The sequence below is a fragment of the Cydia fagiglandana genome, chromosome 9 (assembly GCF_963556715.1).
Source record: "Cydia fagiglandana chromosome 9, ilCydFagi1.1, whole genome shotgun sequence".
NCBI classification, from domain to species: domain Eukaryota; kingdom Metazoa; phylum Arthropoda; class Insecta; order Lepidoptera; family Tortricidae; genus Cydia; species Cydia fagiglandana.
Window position 1 is genome coordinate 3,212,108 of NC_085940.1, and position 20,204 is coordinate 3,232,311.

At 41.6% G+C, this 20,204-nt stretch overlaps 2 protein-coding genes across 3 annotated transcripts in view; one reads left to right on the forward strand and one right to left on the reverse strand.

The window, feature by feature from the left end:
* The window catches only part of LOC134667143 (brain-specific angiogenesis inhibitor 1-associated protein 2), a 105,848-nt gene extending 92,861 nt beyond the window's left edge, over nt 1–12,987 (reverse strand). Inside the window, exon 1 of one of the 2 annotated variants that reach the window (XM_063524435.1) lies at nt 12,958–12,987. The gene's annotated coding sequence lies outside the window, so the exon portion shown is untranslated. The remainder of the gene's footprint in view (nt 1–12,957) is intronic. The other variant, XM_063524434.1, reaches the window with a different exon arrangement.
* A 3,282-nt stretch (nt 12,988–16,269) lies between these two features.
* On the forward strand, nt 16,270–18,077 carry LOC134667131 (uncharacterized). The gene is made up of 2 exons (XM_063524414.1): nt 16,270–17,454; nt 17,975–18,077. Exons 1-2 carry the CDS (start codon nt 16,270–16,272, stop codon nt 18,053–18,055), a joined length of 1,266 nt encoding a protein of 421 aa, XP_063380484.1. The 3' UTR covers nt 18,056–18,077.
* The last annotated feature ends 2,127 nt before the right edge of the window (nt 18,078–20,204 follow it).

Sequence of the window (20,204 nt, forward strand, 5' to 3'; positions counted from 1 at the left end):
CGATAGCAAATCGCCCTGCCGCGGGAAAACAACCACTAAAATTTCACGGTGTATATACCTAATATATAAATATTTAAATACATAAATAGAAAACAACCATGACTCAGGAACCAATATCTGTATCATTCATAATACAAATAAATTCCCTTACCAGGATTCGAACCCGGGACCATCGGCTTCTCAAGCAGAGTCATTACCCACTAGGCCAGACCGCGTCATCATTATTTTAAAACTATGCTATGTATGGTCGAACACGAAAGCTGCCTTAACTAACGGTATTGGCAATATAAAGGCGTTAACAAACTATTCATTCCGTACACGGCACGGTCGGGCTCTAAAGAACTTAAACAATTTATTTATTAAGTAAGTATTTGTATTTAAGATATCGACAGCGACATATTGGGAAGAGAGTACCAAAGTGTGGGTATTTTTCCTCATTCTTAGAATTTTTATTAAGTAATTATATTTATTGATAGATACCTATGCTGCCCTGCTAAGCCGAAAAGCGCTATCTCAAAAACAAATGATTATGAAAATGGAATTCTCAGTTATAGAAACTAAAGTATAAATTTGCAATGGATTTTCTTTTGAGATAGCGCCACTCGGCTTAGCAGGGCAGTATGTTATCCTTTGACTTATCGATCATAGAACATACAGCAGAGCTGCGTTATTTGTTTTAAAGAAGTTATTAACCAAGTATTCAAATGCAAATTTGAATAAGTTGTTAGAGTATGTCAAGCTAATTTTGCATAGACTTTCGACTCGATTCGGGAAATGAATTAGAGACTCACTAGATACGAAATAGTAAAGATATGTGACGTTCCACTGCAAAAGGTACCTTATGGTGGCTGGCGCCGCGATTCGGGAAATGAATTAGTGGAGATATGTGACTTTCCACGGAAAAAGATACCTTATGGCGCAATAATATTGGAGCGGCGTTAATAATAGCGTAAGCGCCAGCCGCCATAAAGTATCTTTACTTGTGGGACATCACATATCTTTACTACATCGTATCTAGTTAATCTCTAATTCATTTCCCGAATCGCGCCGTTTGACGTGACAGCTTGTGCTAGTTTCACAAAAAACTTCATATTTTCTCATTACATTTGACGTTGATTCTGACACTAAGTACACACTTTATAATTGTGAAGTCTTGGCTGGTTAAACCAACTTCCAAGTAGCATCATTGTTAGACCTAACTTAGAGCTAAGTTTGATGAGTACTGACGTGAACACGGCACGAGCTCCTCAATCAACTATGATCGATGCGGTCGAAATGCACAACAGCTAACTAGTGGCGCGATTAGAGAAATGCATTAGAGATTAACTAGAAACGATAAAGTAACGATATGTGACGTCCCACGGATAAAGGTACCTTTTATGGCGGTTGGCGCTTACCTACGCTATTATTAACGCCGCTCCAATATTATTGCAGCACTATGCGACGTAAGCGCCGACCGCCATAAGGTACCTTTTTCTGTGGAACGTCACATATCTTCACTATTTCATATCTAGTGAATATCTAATTCATTTCCCGAATCGCGGCGACAGCCGCCATAAGGTACCTTTTGCAGTGGAACGTCACATACCTTTACTATTTCATATCTAGTGAGTCTCTAATTCATTTCCCGAATCGAGCCGTACTACTAAAGGACGCATTGCATGTTTGCTATATTAGGCTATCCTAAAAATATCTTCCTATTGTTTTTTTATTGTCCTTGAATAAATAAATATTATCGGTTATTATTTCACCAATTGACTAAGTCCCACAGTAAGCTCATTTAGGCTTGTGTCGTAGGTGCTTAGACAACGATATAATTATATTATAATATGTCAAAATTTATAAATACTTAACTACATAGAAAACACCCATGACTCAGGAAAAAACATCTACCGGGACTTACCGGGATTTGACCCCGGCACCATCGGCTTCGTGGGTCACTAAACTAGGCCAGACAGGTCGTCGTCTGTTCTTCTGTTCTTCTTTATTACTTCCTAAGTTAAGCATGTTGTGACAGTCAGGAATAGGACTGATTCAGGAGTCAACTATGATCGATGCGGTCGAAATGCACAGCTAACTACTACTAATGGGCGCATTGCATGTTTGGTAGCATTAGTGGGTCCACTGGGTGATTTAGAATAGTGGATGATTTAGCGATAGTGTGACGATTTTCAGGCGTTAACTTGATTGAGATCTTTTGATTAAAAGTTATTTGTTTCTTTTATTTTACCCTTCATATCATCATCATCATTTCAGCCATAAGACATCCACTGCTGAACATTGGCCTCCCCCTTTTTTGGGGGGTGCATGCCATAATCGCCACGCTTGGCAGGCGGGTTGGCGATCGCAGTCGAGTACACCGAATTTGAGGGACGCTGCTGCCCGTCCACCGGTGGCCTTGGACGTGGTCCCTTCATATGGCTTGAGTTAAAGCAATAGATCTTTAGGTTAGTCTGGTGTTGTTTTACTTCGTCGGCTCCTAAGTTATTGGTTTTTATTATTGTACACTATATACTTACTCTTAGTGTCGAGTACATGTATTAATTAAAGCATTAGGTTATGCGATAGATTCTTCAAAGGCATATGATAAACATAAGCGTTATTTGACCTTTAAAAAAAAAGTTCAAAAACTAAAACCCGACTACTGCAAATCGCGCTCTAAAAAGTATGAAACAAGATTTCTTATCTGAAATTATCAAACAGGAAATATTATAAATGTTATCTTTTTTTTAAATAAAAAAATACAAGGTAATATAATTTACTATTTTTTATATATTTACAGAGATTCAGAGGATAGCCGTGGTCGTATGCCACTTGACCTTAAAGTGTATAATCGTGGCAATATCAAAAATCTTGTCTGAAAAAGGTGTTGACGTAAGTAGGTAAATTATAAGAAAACCTTTGACTTTTATTAACACAAGTTCTCTGAATTCATGCAATATCAAAAGCTGAGTATTAGTCATAAGTTTCAGTTATTTTATATACCTATTTATTAGCTGCATTTTTTTCATCTGATGTAGATATGCAACAACAACAACAAAATATACAATACTTGGGAGTATTATAAACTTTATAATATAAAGTGAATACCTACTGTGAAACGTACATTCTGCAATATCTCACAAGCGTTCCTCATTTAGTAGCGAGATGATAGACGCCTTAGAGGCCGTAAAATTTAACATATGTGCTGTCATTAGAACGTATACGCCATGCGAAAAGCCAAGAGTAAGACGTTGAAAAGTGGCCTATTATTAGCTTGGCACACTTCGCTTGTTTTCGCGTTCACCGTTAATTTCAAAACACATATCATAGCAACATTCTCGTAAAAATGCCCCGTAGCAAGTCTAATGGCCACGAATTTCCATTTTAAGTGGAACCCTTTGAGGGCATTAATTCAGTAGCCGTCCTGGACGACATTCTTCAAATCTGTACGAAGACCGCGTAAAAGCCTTGAGGGTCGCATTCCTGCTACTTTATATTTCATGCAGGTCTGCTATTCCTGAGTAAGACAGGTAAATATTCGTCGGAGATATTTTTGAGAGAACCAGTATTATTAGGAGCCCTGGTTGTAAGTTAAATAAGATCTGTTGATGTACCCTAGACGACGATATATACAATCCATAGCTTAAATAAACATATAATAATAAACGCCGGGCATTATGTTTTAAACATATACTATACGATACTGTTTATATGAATCATTCTAATACCTTCATCTATATAGGGGTACTCCATCTTGCCCCGTAGGGGTTCCCCAACCTAGGGGACAAGATGGGGAGAAGGCACCTTTTGCCATTTTTTTTAATTATCGAACTGGAGTACATACTTACGTACTGGTACTTACTAGGAAAAAAGTGTTGAGTATGAAAGACTAATAACCAAAAATAAAAATAACAAAACCTCAAAAATAATAGCATTTTCAGTTTTATTGAACTTGAAACGTTAAGTACCCCGTCATGGCCCCCTCTGTCCTGCCTTTTTTTTTTGCGAATCACTACGAATAAAGTATACCACAGACACATTTATGCTGGTTTAACAGCGTCGAACGTTTTTCTACTTATAGTAACCAAAAAGAATACAGATTCAGGCAGCGCCTCAGCCTTCACCTGTCTACTTTCGCCACCTCGGGACTTAAACCGCTTACAGAAAATAAACTTTGTTCAGAGTTCACCTCCCACGGAATGTCAGAAGATTTCATAGCATTTAGCTGTCACTGCGAGCGCGAACGATATTTAAGAGGAAAGGCGACTGCCGCTTCTCAGTACAAACGTAGTCCCCATTTCCCCCTCTATAGTCTGTATCTTTAGGTACCTATTTAAATAAAAGTAAACAAATAATTTGTACATTTTCGGGTACTAAATAATAACTTTTATTGGTTAACCAACCCAATACAAAACCGCCTGGATCTGTCACTAAACGACCTGACTTTAATCTACACTCAACCAGGCCTATGGAACTCTCCGCGCGAGCTCGGATTTATACCTACGATTCTGCTCCCGTTCACGGTAGAAAAGCGAGCCAGTTGGTTGCCACACGCGATCACGCACGCACGTCACCGCGCGCCGCACTGATAATTTTTACGATAGTTACAAGCTACGTAGGTACTATTGAATTACTTTAATTAAACATGTAGTGTTTATTACGACAAAAATGTACTTATAGTTAGATATCTATTTGAAATAGGTAGCTAACTTGGTAAATGTTACTTTTATCGACAGTAAGATCTTAATTTTACACCGGAAAATAGGTAGGTACTCATTTTTTATGCTCGGGTTATCTTATAATGAATTGCCTGTAATCATGGGTTCTCTGTTATTTTTATATATTGTGTTACATTAATCTATATCTGATTTTAAATTACACGAAGTTTTAAAACTAATTCATTCTGGGTTCATTGCGTGGTTTATAAGACGGCGTAAACACTGCGGTCACTGCAGGAACATATGACCTTTTAACATGAGTATTTCGCAAACACTACCCTAACCTAACGCATAAACGGAATACTATAAATGATTGCAACTTAACTTGCTTTAATGTAGTTATTTAACGCTATGCTGTTATATACTTTATGGCAAGTTCTAATGTTACCTAGTTTGATAGTTTGATCAATAGAATTAGAGACCGGTCTTCACACGTATAAAAATTTCTAAGCGTCGCAACCCTAGCGTTGTGCCGGTGCGCGCGGTGCGGGGAGCGGCGCGCTGAAGGTCACTCCATTGTATTTTTGTGTAGGTATCAAACCAGTAGGTATTTGCGTTTTCTTTGAGAGATAAGTATCTGTTCGTAAGAACTATTATATAATCTGTGACTCAACTGGCTTAAGAAGCCATTTAAGGGTAGATTTTGTTTTGGTACTTTTATTTAAATACCTAAAGATACAGAGTATAGATATCGACACTATGGAAAATATTATTACATAATTTGATGTATATTAACCATAGCTATGTTTGGCTTTTTTCGAATTTTGATTATTGTAGAAATTAGGAGCAAAAAACAGCTTTCATACAAATTTTTAAATGCTCCTAACTCTTATAATAATTAAAAATTCGAAGAATCAAACGTAGGGGCATAGCTGTGGTTGATATACAACAAATTAAGTCAAAATATTTTCAATAATGTTAATATCCAGAGAGGAAAATGAGGACCACGTTTGTATGAAAAGGCTGATCCTCCACTTTCGTCTTAAGTGCAGCAAATGGGCGGAAATGAAAATCAACTCTGAAACATTGCGGAATTATAGGACCCCCCCGCTTCGCTAAGTACGCTGTCCTGGATTCAGGATTCCGAAATTTAAACGATTCGGGAAATAGTTTTGAATTTGCGTAAAATAATTGACTGATAAATGAATGAAATACTTTGTAGATTTGATGTTCATAATGAGTTAAACTAGTTAAAGTGTTGTGTAGGTATAGGAGTTGCGTATGTGAAACTATATACCACTATTTTGTATTTAATAGCATTTTTTTTATGGGAACCTTTCCACAGGGTTCGGATCTGGGTGATCTAGCTTAATACATATATACATATTCAGCTAGATCACCACATTATGCTATATATATACATATATATATATATATATATATTTTAGGTATTAGTTTTAGTTTTGTAGGTAGTTTTAATTTTAGGTTACTTTTTATTGTAAGTTTGTTATTAATTATGTTTATGGTTTTAAAAACAAAGTCTACAAATACCTACATCAAAAAATGCAAATGGTTTTAAATTTTAAATAGAAGCACGTCGCACAGTTAGTTAAGATTCGCCTTTCCTATGTCATAATTTAACTGAAGTATAACAAACATAGGTAGAGACAATATAACGTAAATTGGAGTAAATTCAAAAGCTGGATAAAATTTACAATGGTTAATATGTATATCTATTAAACAAGAAATACTTCATACTTTCGCAACGTTCAACATATTGCTTGCTGTTGCTTAAATAGACAGAGCTTCTGGCTAAGTAGACAATTTTCAACATTAATTTGAAGTTACCCATATCACTATAAATAGACAACATACAAAAAAAGTCTATATATGTACATTTGAAAATAAAAAAAGAACTATCTTACCTGACTTACATAAAAGGGACATAAAATGTATCTCTATGACCGTAAATAACTATGTAAATTCCAGCAAAAACTCATTTCCGCACTCGCGAAATCCAGTTTGCTTGTTATTCAGAATATTGAGAACATTAACCACCCCGACTCAAGAGGCATTATAAAGGTGCTGAGCACTGAACAATAGCATTTAATACGGTGAAAATATCGTTTTGCCACCACATTTATTTAATGGTAGAATTACCTAATTCAAAAGGGTTAAAGTACCAAATTTTAATCGAATATTTCGAAAACCGACGGAATATTCCAATTAATTTTAATCCCGTTCGAAAGCGGGAATAACTTCATATAATTCATTAGCTTTAATAAAGTGAACACAAAATTACGTTGCGGACTCAATGGAAAACAAAATGACCGTTATGATTGTCTCATTTTTGTATGAATATAATTCTGTAAACATGACAGTTTTGAATGATTCACGGTTAGTTTCACTAGACTTACACAAACTCTATCCTCAACCCCTGGTTGTGCGCTGAGTGTAGGGGAGACCGAGGTGAGTTGTGACAGAGGAGAGTTGTGACATCGTCAATTTTTTGGAATCTATTAACTAGAAACTAGGTCGCACACTGCGTTTGTTAGCTCGTAACTTGAACTAACAAACGCGCGCTATTGCGCCCTAGTTTCTAGTTAATTGATTCCAAAAAATCGACGATGTCACAACTCCCCTGGTTGTGCTGAGTGTAGGGGAGACCGAGGTGAGTTGTGACAGAGGAGAGTTGTGACAGAGGAGAGTTGTGACATCGTAGATTTTTTGGAATCTATTAACTAGAAACTAGGTCGCACACTGCGTTTGTTAGCTCGTAACTTGAACTAACAAACGCGCGCTATTGCGCCCTAGTTTCTAGTTAATAGATTCCAAAAAATCGACGATGTCACAACTCTGTCACAACTCACCTCGGTCTCCACTATGTCTAGCAGTAGACTCACAGGAACAATAATGACGATACGGAGTGCCCTATGTAAATACGAAGTGTGTCGGGTCTGCTGCTTAAGGCTCCTCTTCACGTTGGGCCCACACCAACGCCAACGAGGGACGCATTTATGCGTCAGAGGGAGCAAGTGATATTGCTATCTCATTCTACCGCATGGCTGCGTCCCTCGTTGGCGTTGGCGTTGGCCCAACGTGAAGAGGAGCCTTTAGATCGAGCAGGTGCTTGTATTGTTTTCAGCGCGCCCTAATCGGATCGGAGACGTCATTCCACTCTCTCACCAAGCACCATCGAGCCGAGAATTCAGACTAACCATTATAAATGCATTTTAAGGTTACACAAAGCTAACAAAGAGCTCTGGGTCATATTACATTGGTTTTTCCGTATGATTGTGACACGCAATGTGATTACACAGTATGCTTTGGCACTCAGTTCACATTAATGGAATTAAACTCTACGGAATTACAGACTAATGACATTATAGAATAACTTTGTGATTGGTTAATGTGTTTCATCTAGCGGTTTTATTGGTTAATACACTGATTGCCGTGATTGTGAACGTTATTATAGACGCCGTGGGGAATACTAGCGTGCGAGCGTGCGACGCACTGTATCAAAATTATCGGTGGTAAAGTCAGCAGCAGAAGTTGCTAAGCGGGCCAGGTATTCAAAATTATCTGGATGCGACTTTAATGTTAAAAGAATAAGAGCGTGTCAAGGTCATTTTGAACACCTCGCCCGCTCAGTAACTTCTGCTGCTGACTGTACTTTGAGCGAATTTCATCCTATTTCTCGCTGCACTTGTGCCGCCCTCATCACGATGTCTCGTTGCTATTGCCACAGAATAAATAATATTAGTACTAGGTACAGAAGACTCACTCTCTAACAAAACGCGTCTGTCACGATCGGGACAGATATGGCCGCTAGGTGGCGACAGCGCCACGCGCGGCTTATGGCAAACCCCAAAATTGGGGTCGAACGAATGGACTTTTAGCTACCTGTAGCAAAGCGACGAAATCGCGGAGTGAGCCACGCCTGCTATTGCTCCAACGGATAGAATATTTTAATCGAGGCTTAGTTAGAAACAATAGTTATAACTTTACTCACGACTATTTTGTTCATCCAAAAATTTAAAACCGGGAATATTTAAGTAGAAAAAAAAAATAAGCTACTCTTTAGTTGACTCTGTTCACCCAGCTATACTACGACACTGATTGATACAACGCCTAATGGCTCCTCTACACGATGGGCCAACGCCGGCCACTCCAAGGGACGCATTTATACGTTAGAGGGAGCAAGTAATATCGTGTAGAGGAGCCTTAATGTATGTACCTACATTGAAAATGCAGGGCGTTTTTAACACTTGGTCGGTGCCTTGGTAAGTTTCATATAATATTTTGGCACATTATATATTTTCAACATAATATTTACTTGTTGAACTATAGCTAGAGGTTTAAAAAAATATATATACCTAAATTTAGTGGCTACTCCTTTTTTTAATCTGACTTTAAACCTAATACAGAATACCTACTCAGAGAACAATGAAGATAACTCTAACAGTTTAACGACTACACTGGTAGGCGCGGCACGTCTCGTCCCGCCTAAACCGATTACACTCGACTACGGCGAAAATACATTTCCAAACACCGATTTAAACTACAGATTGCTTTGAAATTAAATTAGGGTTAGTCGAGCTCCGTGTGGCTTGAAATTAATTATTTATCTGCTTTTATGGTAGTTGTAAACGCCCCAAAGAAAACATGCAAGGAGACTGACTTGCATAGCAATTCGGTGTAAAGCCTGACCAGGAATATAATACCGGGTGTGGCCTGTAATATGAGCAAAAAATTAAACCATAGGCTGTGCTCCTCATACTGACCAACATATGTTCAGCGACTTTTAAAAATAACTTGTGGTTTGAATTTTAATACACTTTAAAGTTTATTCTAAGACGCAATGTATTGAGAATTTTGTTATGTTTAAGGCGTGACAAGCAACGTCAATCACAATGATAATGGCGTGGCGATGGCGTCCATTGAAGATAATATTTATTTTATATGAAAAATAGGGAGTCTAAATACTTCATAATTTTTAAAAGCTGTTGAACAAAAGTGTCACCGTTTGAGGAGTACAATCTATGTTTTTATTATTTGCTCGTGTTACAGGCCACACCCGGTACATGATCACGCACCAGGTTGCGGAATTTAACTGGAACTATTTTTTTCATACTATATTTCATTCCCTTCCAGTTTCTTGGCATAGTTGGGATGCTAAATGATCGCCTCGAACGATAAATTACGAGCAACAGTTACAGAACAGTCGCCTTTACGCTTTCGCAGCACGAAAAGACTAGGATTGGAACAAATTCAATATTTAAACTGATGTAAAGCATTCTCACCTACCAAACACCTCCAGCAGAACCGCATACTTTCCTTTCTTTTTCATTGTGATATATGCACTTTACTCAAAACGGAATATCGACAAAACGGATCTCAAACTTTATTTCATCTGTTTCATGCATTTTTGCCTTTGTCAGCAGTTTTCCTTATCCATCAGTAATATCGCCTACATTTTGCTACCTGAATCTAAATCAAAGAAAATCTATTTAATATTTCATCATCATCAATCATCATCAATGTTTCATCATATTGGTTTTCCTATTTTTCACTTCGGTTTCAGGGTTTCACTATTAGTTACAGCCATAATATAACCCATTAGAAAACTCGTTAGAATTTGGGATTCAAAGTTTAACTTACTGCTTACTACGTATTTAAATAATTATAAAATAAAAATATAATAGAATACTAATGTAACTCCATTGACAGATTGAGCTCACAACGAGAATCATATAAAATTATAACAAAAACATTATTAGAGTCAAAGTTGTACTCGACTCTCAAAACTCGACATACCTATAATCTTAAAATTGCCAGCAATCCTGAAGTACCTACAAATAATGGCAATTTGTAGAGTCACTAAGTAGGTATTTGTTATACGAGTTCTAAGTAGCCTTTTCTTACAAAATACTTTTAGGTACTGTCCATCGGTGGACCTTATGCCTTTTGTAATAAGGTTTAAGAACTGTCAGTTAACAGTGCAATGCGCGATGGTACACCATCGCCACTAATAACTTTTTCCCCTGCGGCGTTATCACGGTTGCATTTTTATCACTTGTCACGTCATGCATTTCGCACCTGCATACTTGTTAGAAAGTGACAGGCATGATGACAGATAGATGCTGTTAAGCAATAATGTGTCAACCCACACAAATTTTTCAATAAGATGTCAACTCAAAAAATTGACGCTTAAAGTTGACATTCTATTGCAAAATGGATGTTTTGCATCCATATGATAAAAAAACGACGATCTTAGCCCTACTAGCGCCTAAGTCAGGACATAAAACGCAAATTCAATCCAACACCAATACACCAACATCCACTCGAGAATCGTCCGGGTATTCAGTAAGCACGGCACTCCTCACGGAATTCCGTGCCAGCTGTTCACATGATCTGAATTATTATACTGACCCAGCTCATGTTTAAGGCATTCCATACATGTCTAGTTAGAAATTAGTCAAATTTCTTAAAAGTACCTAATTGACAACAATATTTTAAGACTTTGAACAGTGTCAATTATCTTAAAGAAATGCTTAATACCTACAATACCTACTCCTTATTGCACACAGCTCTTACATGTACCTACAGGATCAAAAAGAGACAATAGAATAGAGAAAATAAAATGACAAACGATAAGTTATAACACTTTAAACTCTCGCGTTTTGTACACATATTTAATTACACAAACGGGTCTACCGCGATATAATTTCAAACTAAACGCAAAAAAAACTAGCTATTTTTAAACTGAAACGTCGGAATTAAAGGTAAAAACAATGAAATTATATCGCGGTAGACCCGTTTGTGTAATTAAATAAACGATAAGTTTTCTAACAGATTTTAGCGAACTGCAAGTACGATTTTACAGTTATGAATCTATAATTTAGTTTTATTATAAAAAATTTTTGAATTTAACTCATATTCTATTTAGTCCATAGGTAATTTCAATTTTAAGAATGGCCCAAAAAACATCTCTAGTTGAGCGTCTGAAATACGTGAAAAAGTTACACCTTTATCAATAAATTACGATTATTTCCATTTACATTATGACGTCAGCCTATAAAGACCGCGGATACGCGGATATCACTCACCTTTATAGGCACTAATATTGATATACGGAGCAAATTCGGCTGCCGAACCGGTATCTAATGATAATTGACGGCCTTGCAGTTAAAAAGATGGGTTGCCAAACTTAGATCCTATCAAAAGGGGAGCGGGAACAACCTTTAACTATGATTCCCACCGAACGGGTGGAGTCGGAGCGCATTTCACATTTGTACGGCCGCAATCCGGTCGGCTCCTCGCGGACGCGGACGGCTCCGGACGGACTCCATCGCTTCTCATAATGTATAGGCACATTGAAAATGCACTCTGGCGCCCGAGCGGCCCGACTCCAAGTGGTCGTTGGATATCAAACTGTTATGTTTGATATCCAAATTTCCTAAAAGATGGCGCTATTAGGTACAAACGCAAACTAGGTAATGGTAGTTCATCGTAGAATATACATAATGTATATAACTGTCAAATATGAGAAAAACGGGCAAGTGCGAGTTAGACTCGCGCACGAAGGGTTCCGTACCATAATGCAAAAAAAACAAAAAAAAAGCAAAAAAGAAAACGGTCACCCATCCAAGTACTGACCAATCCCGACGTTGCTTAACTTTGGTCAAAAATCACGTTTGTTGTATGGGAGCCCCATTTAAATCTATATTTTATTCTGTTTTTAGTATTTGTTGTTATAGCGGCAACAGAAATACATCATCACGTTCACTATCACGTTTCGTGAGATACAGCCTGGTGACAGACGGACGGACGGACGGACGGACGGACGGACAGCGAAGTCTTAGTAATAGGGTCCCGTTTTACCCTTTGGGTACGGAACCCTAATAAACGTACTTAGCAACTCATTTAAACACATACATTAATGTTTATTTAATAACAAATGGGAGTCTTAGTCAGCTAGTTGGAAGAAATCCCTCTCAGCGATTATATGTATTGTACTCCCTAGGTGAGCATTCCATGAACTTTTTTACCGCTATCCCATACCAACGCGACTTTTCCGAAGATTTCCGGGTACAGGAGTCTGTGGTCTGTGACAAACGGTCAAAAACACACCCAAAAAAATGATCGTCGGTAAAAAGGTCTCTAAATAAAATCCGCTTGTACCTACGGTTGCTTGGAATGGTTCCCAGCCGCAAAATTGCATGGCTACTTTATAATAATTTAATTCAATATGTATGCCCATGCAATATCATCTTGCTGTTCTTGTTTGATGTGCAATTAAGATTTTATTACTTACTTAATTTCAGGACAACCATCTGTTACTGTGACCGCGAGATCTGTAACAACCAAAAACGTTAAATTAATAATAAATATTAATATTGGTGAAGATCGGGCAACCAAATGGGCCTACTTGGGTCAACCAACTGGGCGCCGTCCTGTTCGTCATCCTAAATACCGTTGGGCAGATAGAGTGGAGGCTCTTGTGTTGGAGGCCAAGACTCATTTTGGGTCACCGCGCCAACCAAGTAAGTAAGTAAGGGCCCGATTCGGATTTTGAAATAGACATCTATTAGATATCTTTTAGACATCACCAAGATACGATAACGATATGTTTAAGATCTAACCTGTCAAATTTGACATTTGTGCGATTCTGGAGATACTCTTGAACGATTTCCACGGGATATGACTTAGAGATCCAATTCACATCTAATAGATCTCTATCTAACGTAAAAGTGACATTGGTTGCCCGAATTGCGCTGCAAAAGGGAACTAGTTGATATCTAAACTATAACGTATCTAGAATGGATGTAGTACGTGTCGTCTCTTGTGATTATCTTGAAGTTCGAATACGCACGCAAGCCTCATTTTGGGTCACCGCGCCAACCAAGTAAGTAAGTACCTAATGTTTACGCCAAGTGCAAGCACCTTTCACATGTGCCGTGTGCAATAATCGTAGGCCAATTTCCTAGAGGCTCAAGCGTAACTTAAATGGTATGTCACTACATTCATTATGGTAAAACTTCATATCGATGGATTCTATTTCCGGACCAGGACGATTCGGAGCGTTGTAGCGAACGCACGTAGGTTGCATTCCTGCCGGGTTTGAAGCTAGACTTGGCCGCAGCCATTGACCACGCCGCGTGTGTTTTCAGTATAGTTATTTTCTAAGAATAGTAGTTGTCGTGTCACGATTGTCACGCATCAGGCGTCGGTGTACGAACGAATAAGTGTAGATTAACGTAAAATATACGTGCATGTGAAACATTGAGTTTCTTTTCATCGCCACACCTACCCGAACCACCCAGGCCGGAGCGGCCAGGGTCCTCAGCGGCATCACAGCAGGCTTTGGAAGGCCTAGCTCCTACCGGACCACGCGAGGCGTCACACCGGAGCGGTGGAGGCGCTCCTCACCAGCAACGAGCACCAAAGGAAAGAGAAGTATCGGAACGCGACCACGGGAGTCCGGGCTAACCGCCTTGTGACGTAGACATTTTTGGTGTTCCCATCAGAGGGGAGGAATTACAGCACGATATTATTGAAAGCCATCGTCATCAACGCGAGCACCGCAGCGGTACATCGCATTGGTAGCGTAATCATCGCTTCAAGTACTCATCGTGTCAGCATTATTCATTTTTGCCGTTAAATTCAGTGGAAACGGAGCCCGGTGCGGTTGGGCATAGTGCGAAAAAATCAAATCAAATCGTAATAAAAGGGAAGGCGTCGGCCGCCATTTTCTTGCGTAGGCAACGGACGGGGACCGTACAGTGCGGAGTGCGGCCATCTTTAGCATAAGGACATTTCCGGTTCGCGGCAAACGTCAGTTTGGGACATTTAGGTTAGAATTATCTGTCAACGTCAAGTGTCGCCAATAGATTAATTAGGTTATCGTCAATATAAAATCCAACTTTAAGGTAAAGCCAAAGCCACCTAACTTGTAAACTGTTAGTCGAATAGTGTCACAAATTAGTGTCTTTCATTAATCGTAAAGTAAATTCACGTCATGTCGTTAAAGTCAATCAAGGTGCAGCTGCGCACCAAGTACCAAATGTTGACCGACTATGCTGGCACGGTCACATCACGACCTGACAGCATGGCCGCGTCGGTGGCGAAGCGGCACTTTGATCTTATTTATACTGAGTACGTCAAGGCCCACGAGTCACTGCTGGCCTACGAAGGTGAGCTCGAGGAGGAGGAACGACTTCAATACCAGGAGTGCTTCAGCGAGGTTAACCGGCTGCTGATCCAGCTAGACGAGGCGTCGGCTGGAGAGGCTGGCCAGTCACACACACCCCGTGGACAGGCAGGTAAAGTCAAATTGCCCTCTGTGCAGCTGCCCACCTTCAGTGGCAACCTGCCAGAGTGGCTCTCCTTCTATGATCTCTTTATGTCGTTAGTCAATAGTAGGGACATCTCCGACGCGGAGAAACATTACTATCTTCGGTCGTCGTTGCAAGGGGAGGCGCTGTCCATTATACAGCACCTTCCGATGGACGGACCCAACTACGCGGTAGCTTTACAGTTATTGCGGGCTCGGTATCAGAATAACAGGCTGCTGTTGGATACATTCATTAGCCGAATCATGAACCTGCCTTCAGTGGCGCACTGGAGTGCAGGGTCACGCTCAGCTTTCTATGACCCGCTCCGGGAGTCAGTCCAGGCGCTTGAGAAGCTCAAGCAGCCAATCACGGAGTGGTCATACTTATTGGTTTTTATAATTTTGCAGAAACTACCGAACAGAATCAAGACCTTATACGAGGAGAGGTACGGTGGCAATCCGGAGGTGTTGCCCACTCTCACGCAGCTACTGGCGCTGTTGGAGGAGCAGTGCCGGGTTCAGCAAGCGGTCTCGCCAGCAGCGGTGGAGCAACCAACTGCGCAGCGTGGTTCCGCACCTGCACGAGGAAGAGCGGGGCCGTCGGGTCAAGCTACCAGGAAACCGGGACCGCCAGCGAGGGTCTTCGCCATCGAACAAGAGACCAATCAGGTGAATTCACCCCCTGTTCTTTGCTCATACTGCTCGAGTGACCAGCACAGCTTGTACAAATGCCCGAAGTTCCTTAACCTGGCGATTTCGGAGCGGAAGACCTGGGCTAGGAAGTCAGGCGCATGCTTCAGATGCCTGCGCAGTCACTATGCACGCGAGTGCATGCAGCGCAACTGGTGCGCACAGTGTGAGTCGTCCGCACACAACTCACTGCTGTGCGATGGTGGTGCAGCGGGGAGAGCCCCACCCATGGCAGTTGAAGCAGCTGTCCATCGGGTAAGGGTCATGCCGCTTGCCACGCCAAGCACGTCGAGAGCAGTCACGCTGCCGGAGCGGTGGCCGTCTCCCCAGCGACGGACTACATCTCCGCCGAGGGCTGCGAAGCCGCAGTCTCCCAAGCCGTCAGTACCAGACCAACCCCAAAGGAGGGAGACAGGGTCACCTCATAGTGCGCTTCAGCCGGCTCAGCTGATTCCCACCGGTCATATACCGAGGGCTAAGGTAGGCGCGCGTGTTCAAGCGGCGCAGCAGTCATTCCACTCATTGCGCTTCGGGACTCGGAGCAGTCCTGAGCCTGAACAATGAGATCAGGCCACTGTTGGTGCACCGGAGGAAAGACTACGAATGGCGCCAATTCGTGTCTCTCCTACAGCTGTGATCATGGTCAGATCAGGCAATGGGTCTTATGTTAAAGCTAGGGCTTTGCTTGACTCGGGAGCGGGGTGCTCCGTAGTGAAGAAATCATTTGTAGAAAGATTCAAAGTACACCAACAGTTTACTGGGAATAATATTTTTGGAGTAGGTGACATAAAGGTAAATGTGCCAGGCACGATTGCTAAGCTTGTATTCAAACCACGCGGGAAAACAGTGCCTATCATCAGTGTAGTAGCTACAGTCATGTACAGGGTTACGGGAAACATACCTTATTATGATACTGAGATCAGGACTCATTTGGATTCATCAAAACTTGAATTAGCTGACCCTGCCTTGGATAAATCGCAGGATGTGGACATCATTCTAGGAACGGATGTGCTCAATTATATATACACTGGTTCAAAGATACTCACTAACATTCCAGGTGTTGAGGCGTACGGCACCTGCTTCGGTCACGTGCTGATGGGGGCAACTTGGAATTACCCATCATCATTAACAACACCGACCGCCGGGACATCAGTAGAGGACTACGGCATCCATGCTACTCGGCTCGAGGACGTCCTAGAAAGGTTTTGGAGAGTGGAGCAGCCCCCCGAGGAGCGGCCGCAACACCCAGAACACCTCGAATGTGAAAGGTTGTATACCTCCACTACTCAACGTTTAGATAATGGCCAATTCATGGTGCGGTTGCCGCTGCGGGCAGACCGACCCAAGCTGGGCGAGTCTAGGGCTCTAGCCATGCGTAGACTGATTTCGTTGGAGGCCAGGCTGGCCAAAAATCCAGTATTTGCTGAAAAATATAAGGAATTCATGAGGGACTATGAGGCACTTGGTCATATGTCCAAATCAGACTTTAATTTCGAGAGCGAACACTATGTAATACCCCACCACGGAATTTTCAAAAAGGGATCCGAAAAGATCCGCGTCGTATATAACGCTGCAGCTAACTCAAGCACCGGAGTATCGCTCAATCAATGCCTTCACTCAGGCAAACCGCTTCAAAATGATATCACTCAAATATTGTTAAATTTCAGACGTCATCAAGTTGTCTTCACGACCGACATCAGAATGATGTTCCGGCAAACGTGGATACACCCCAGCGATAGGCGCTATCAGCTGATTCTGTGGCGCGAGGATCCGTCGCAGGATGTACAGGTATATGAGTTAAATACCAATACATACGGACTACGCTCCAGTCCTTTCATCGCGATAAGGACCTTACTTCGATTAGCTGATGACTGGGAAGCCCAGCATCCAGACTCACCGGCTGCTCATATCATGCGCAGAGATGTATATGTTGACGACATCCTCACTGGGGCTGATTCACTCACCGAGGCCCAAGAACTCAAATCAGAACTCATAGAACTCATGCGGAGCGCTGGATATGAGTTACGCAAATGGTCGTCTAACCGCAGAGAATTATTACAGGATCTTCCGCAGGAGCATTGTGAGATGCCTCGTCAGTTTGACACTGACGACAAGAGTTTCATAAAGGTATTAGGGATACAGTGGAACCCCATGTCAGATTCCATGTCGTATCAACTCAACATACCGTTGGGCCAACCAACGACGAAACGTAGCATATTGAGTACCATAGCTAGACTGTATGACCCGTGTGGCTATTGCGCACCAATCATATTTAGATTCAAACTGTTTTTACAATCACTGTTCACAGATGGATTACAGTGGGATGAGCCACTGTCCCATACTCAAGACCTTCAATGGAATGAACTCATTCAAGATCTACATCACTTGAGTCAGCTACAGATTCCGCGGTGCGTCACTCTGCCCGGTGCGGTGTCACACTCCCTCCACGGCTTTGGAGATGCGTCGGAGCTCGGCTACGGAGCCTGCGTGTACCTCCGGACTGAGGACGCGTCAGGGAATGTACTAGTACGGTTAGTGATAGCTAAGACTCGCGTAGCGTCAAGGAGAGTCAAACAAACCATTCCGAAGAGCGAGTTAAATGCAGCTCACCTGGTTTATAAGTTATTAAACCACGTCGCAGCGGCATACGAGGAATCAGTTCAGATTGACAGCATAAATGCTTGGTCAGATTCCAGAATTGTGCTATGTTGGTTGAACACAAAGCCTCATGTGCTACAGACTTTTGAAGGTAACCGTGTTCAAGATATTCAACAGTCAACCCGACCTATGACATGGAGGTATGTCAGATCGGAGTCGAACCCTGCCGATGTCGCATCGCGGGGGGCTACGGCGAAGGACCTCATCGGGTTTCATCTTTGGTGGAACCCAGAATGGTTAATGACGAATGAGTCACAGTGGCCGACGATGCCGGTCACCATGTCACCAGATTTACCCGGATTCAAACAGTTACATCACATTACGCCGGCCGAGAAGTCATGGGAGGAGTTTCTGTTATCACGAGTCAGTTCGTTCAACAAGCTTATCAATGTGACGTCATACGTATTGCGATTTTGTAAGAACGTTCGTTTGCCGAAAGCGCAACGGAACGTTCGCCCTACGCTAACGATCGACGAAAATCGTGAGGCAATGAACCACTGGATTAAGTACGTTCAACTGGATGCTTACAGAGATGAAATCGTGTTATTGAAAGGAGGCAAGATTGTTTGCAAGTCACTTCAAAAACTCAGCGTTTTCGTAGATGAGAATCACTTCATTCGCGTCGGAGGGCGACTGCGGCATTCATGCTTACGTTACGATGCTAAGCACCCATACCTTCTACCTAAAGACCATAAATGGACTCAAATGTTGATGCAGCATTATCACCGTACCTATTGTCACGCTTCAACGAGCGCACTCATCAATATACTCCGGCAACGTTACTGGATCCCGTCGGCGCGACGTGTGGTATCCCGCGTAATCAATAGCTGTATGTCGTGTTTCAGATTCAACGCTTCAACGCAGGCCCCGTTTATGGCAGATTTGCCAGCGGACCGAGTCACGGCGGCTCGTGCCTTTTCAGGAGTAGCAACCGATTTTGCCGGTCCCTACTGGGTCAAAAGTAGTCACCTCAGAAATGCTAAATCACTCAAAGCTTATCTGTGTGTTTTCGTATGTTTAGGAACGAAAGCCGTACATCTTGAACTCGTCTCGTCGCTGAGCACCGAGGCCTTCATTGCGGCGTTCACACGGTTTGTCAGTCGACGAGGGCTGCCCGCCTTAGTCAGGAGCGATCAAGGTACAAATTTCAAAGGTGCTAGCTCATACCTCAAGGAGGTTAGTCAGTTCTTACTTGACAACGAAATTGTCCTCCAGGAGGAATTTCGTCGCCAAGGTGCCCGCTGGGAGTTCAATCCTCCTGGTGCCCCTCACATGTCAGGCTTGGTAGAAGCCGCAGTCAAGAGTAGTAAGAACCTACTCAAGCGTGAGTTAGGGGACCGCATACTGACCTTCGAGGGTCTTTCAACCGTATTTACCAAAGTAGAATCGGTGCTTAACTCACGGCCTCTGGTTCCTTTATCCGAGGACCCATGTGACTTGGAAGTACTCACTCCGGGCCACTTTCTTATAGGGCAACCATTGCTATCGGTACCTGAGTACCCGTGGAAAGACACTAATGTAGCATGTTTATCACATTTCCAGTCTTTACAAAAGATTTCACAAAACTTTTGGGCTAAATGGCATATTACTTACCTTAATAATTTGCAAACCAGACTCAAATGGTACAATCATGTTCCTAACATGGCTTTAAATGATTTAGTATTAATCAAGGATGAAACTGCACCCCCTCTCCACTGGCGTAGAGGTAGAGTGATTCAATTATTTAAAGGTGCAGATGATATTGTACGATCAGTTAAATTAAAAACTCAGGGCGGCGACTTAATCCGGCCCGTTGTCAAATTGTGTAAATTACCAGTAGAGTGTACTTAACTGTATTAATTTATAAGTTATGTTTTGGTATTGTCACATGTTAACAACTT

Coding starts and splice junctions, on each gene's coding strand:
- LOC134667131 (XM_063524414.1), top strand. CDS start 16,270: ATGGCGCCAATTCGTGTCTCTCCTACAGCTGTGATCATGGTCAGATCA. Junction 17,455..17,974: donor ATCCGTCGCAGGATGTACAG/GTATATGAGTTA, acceptor CACTGTTCACAG/ATGGATTACAGTGGGATGAG.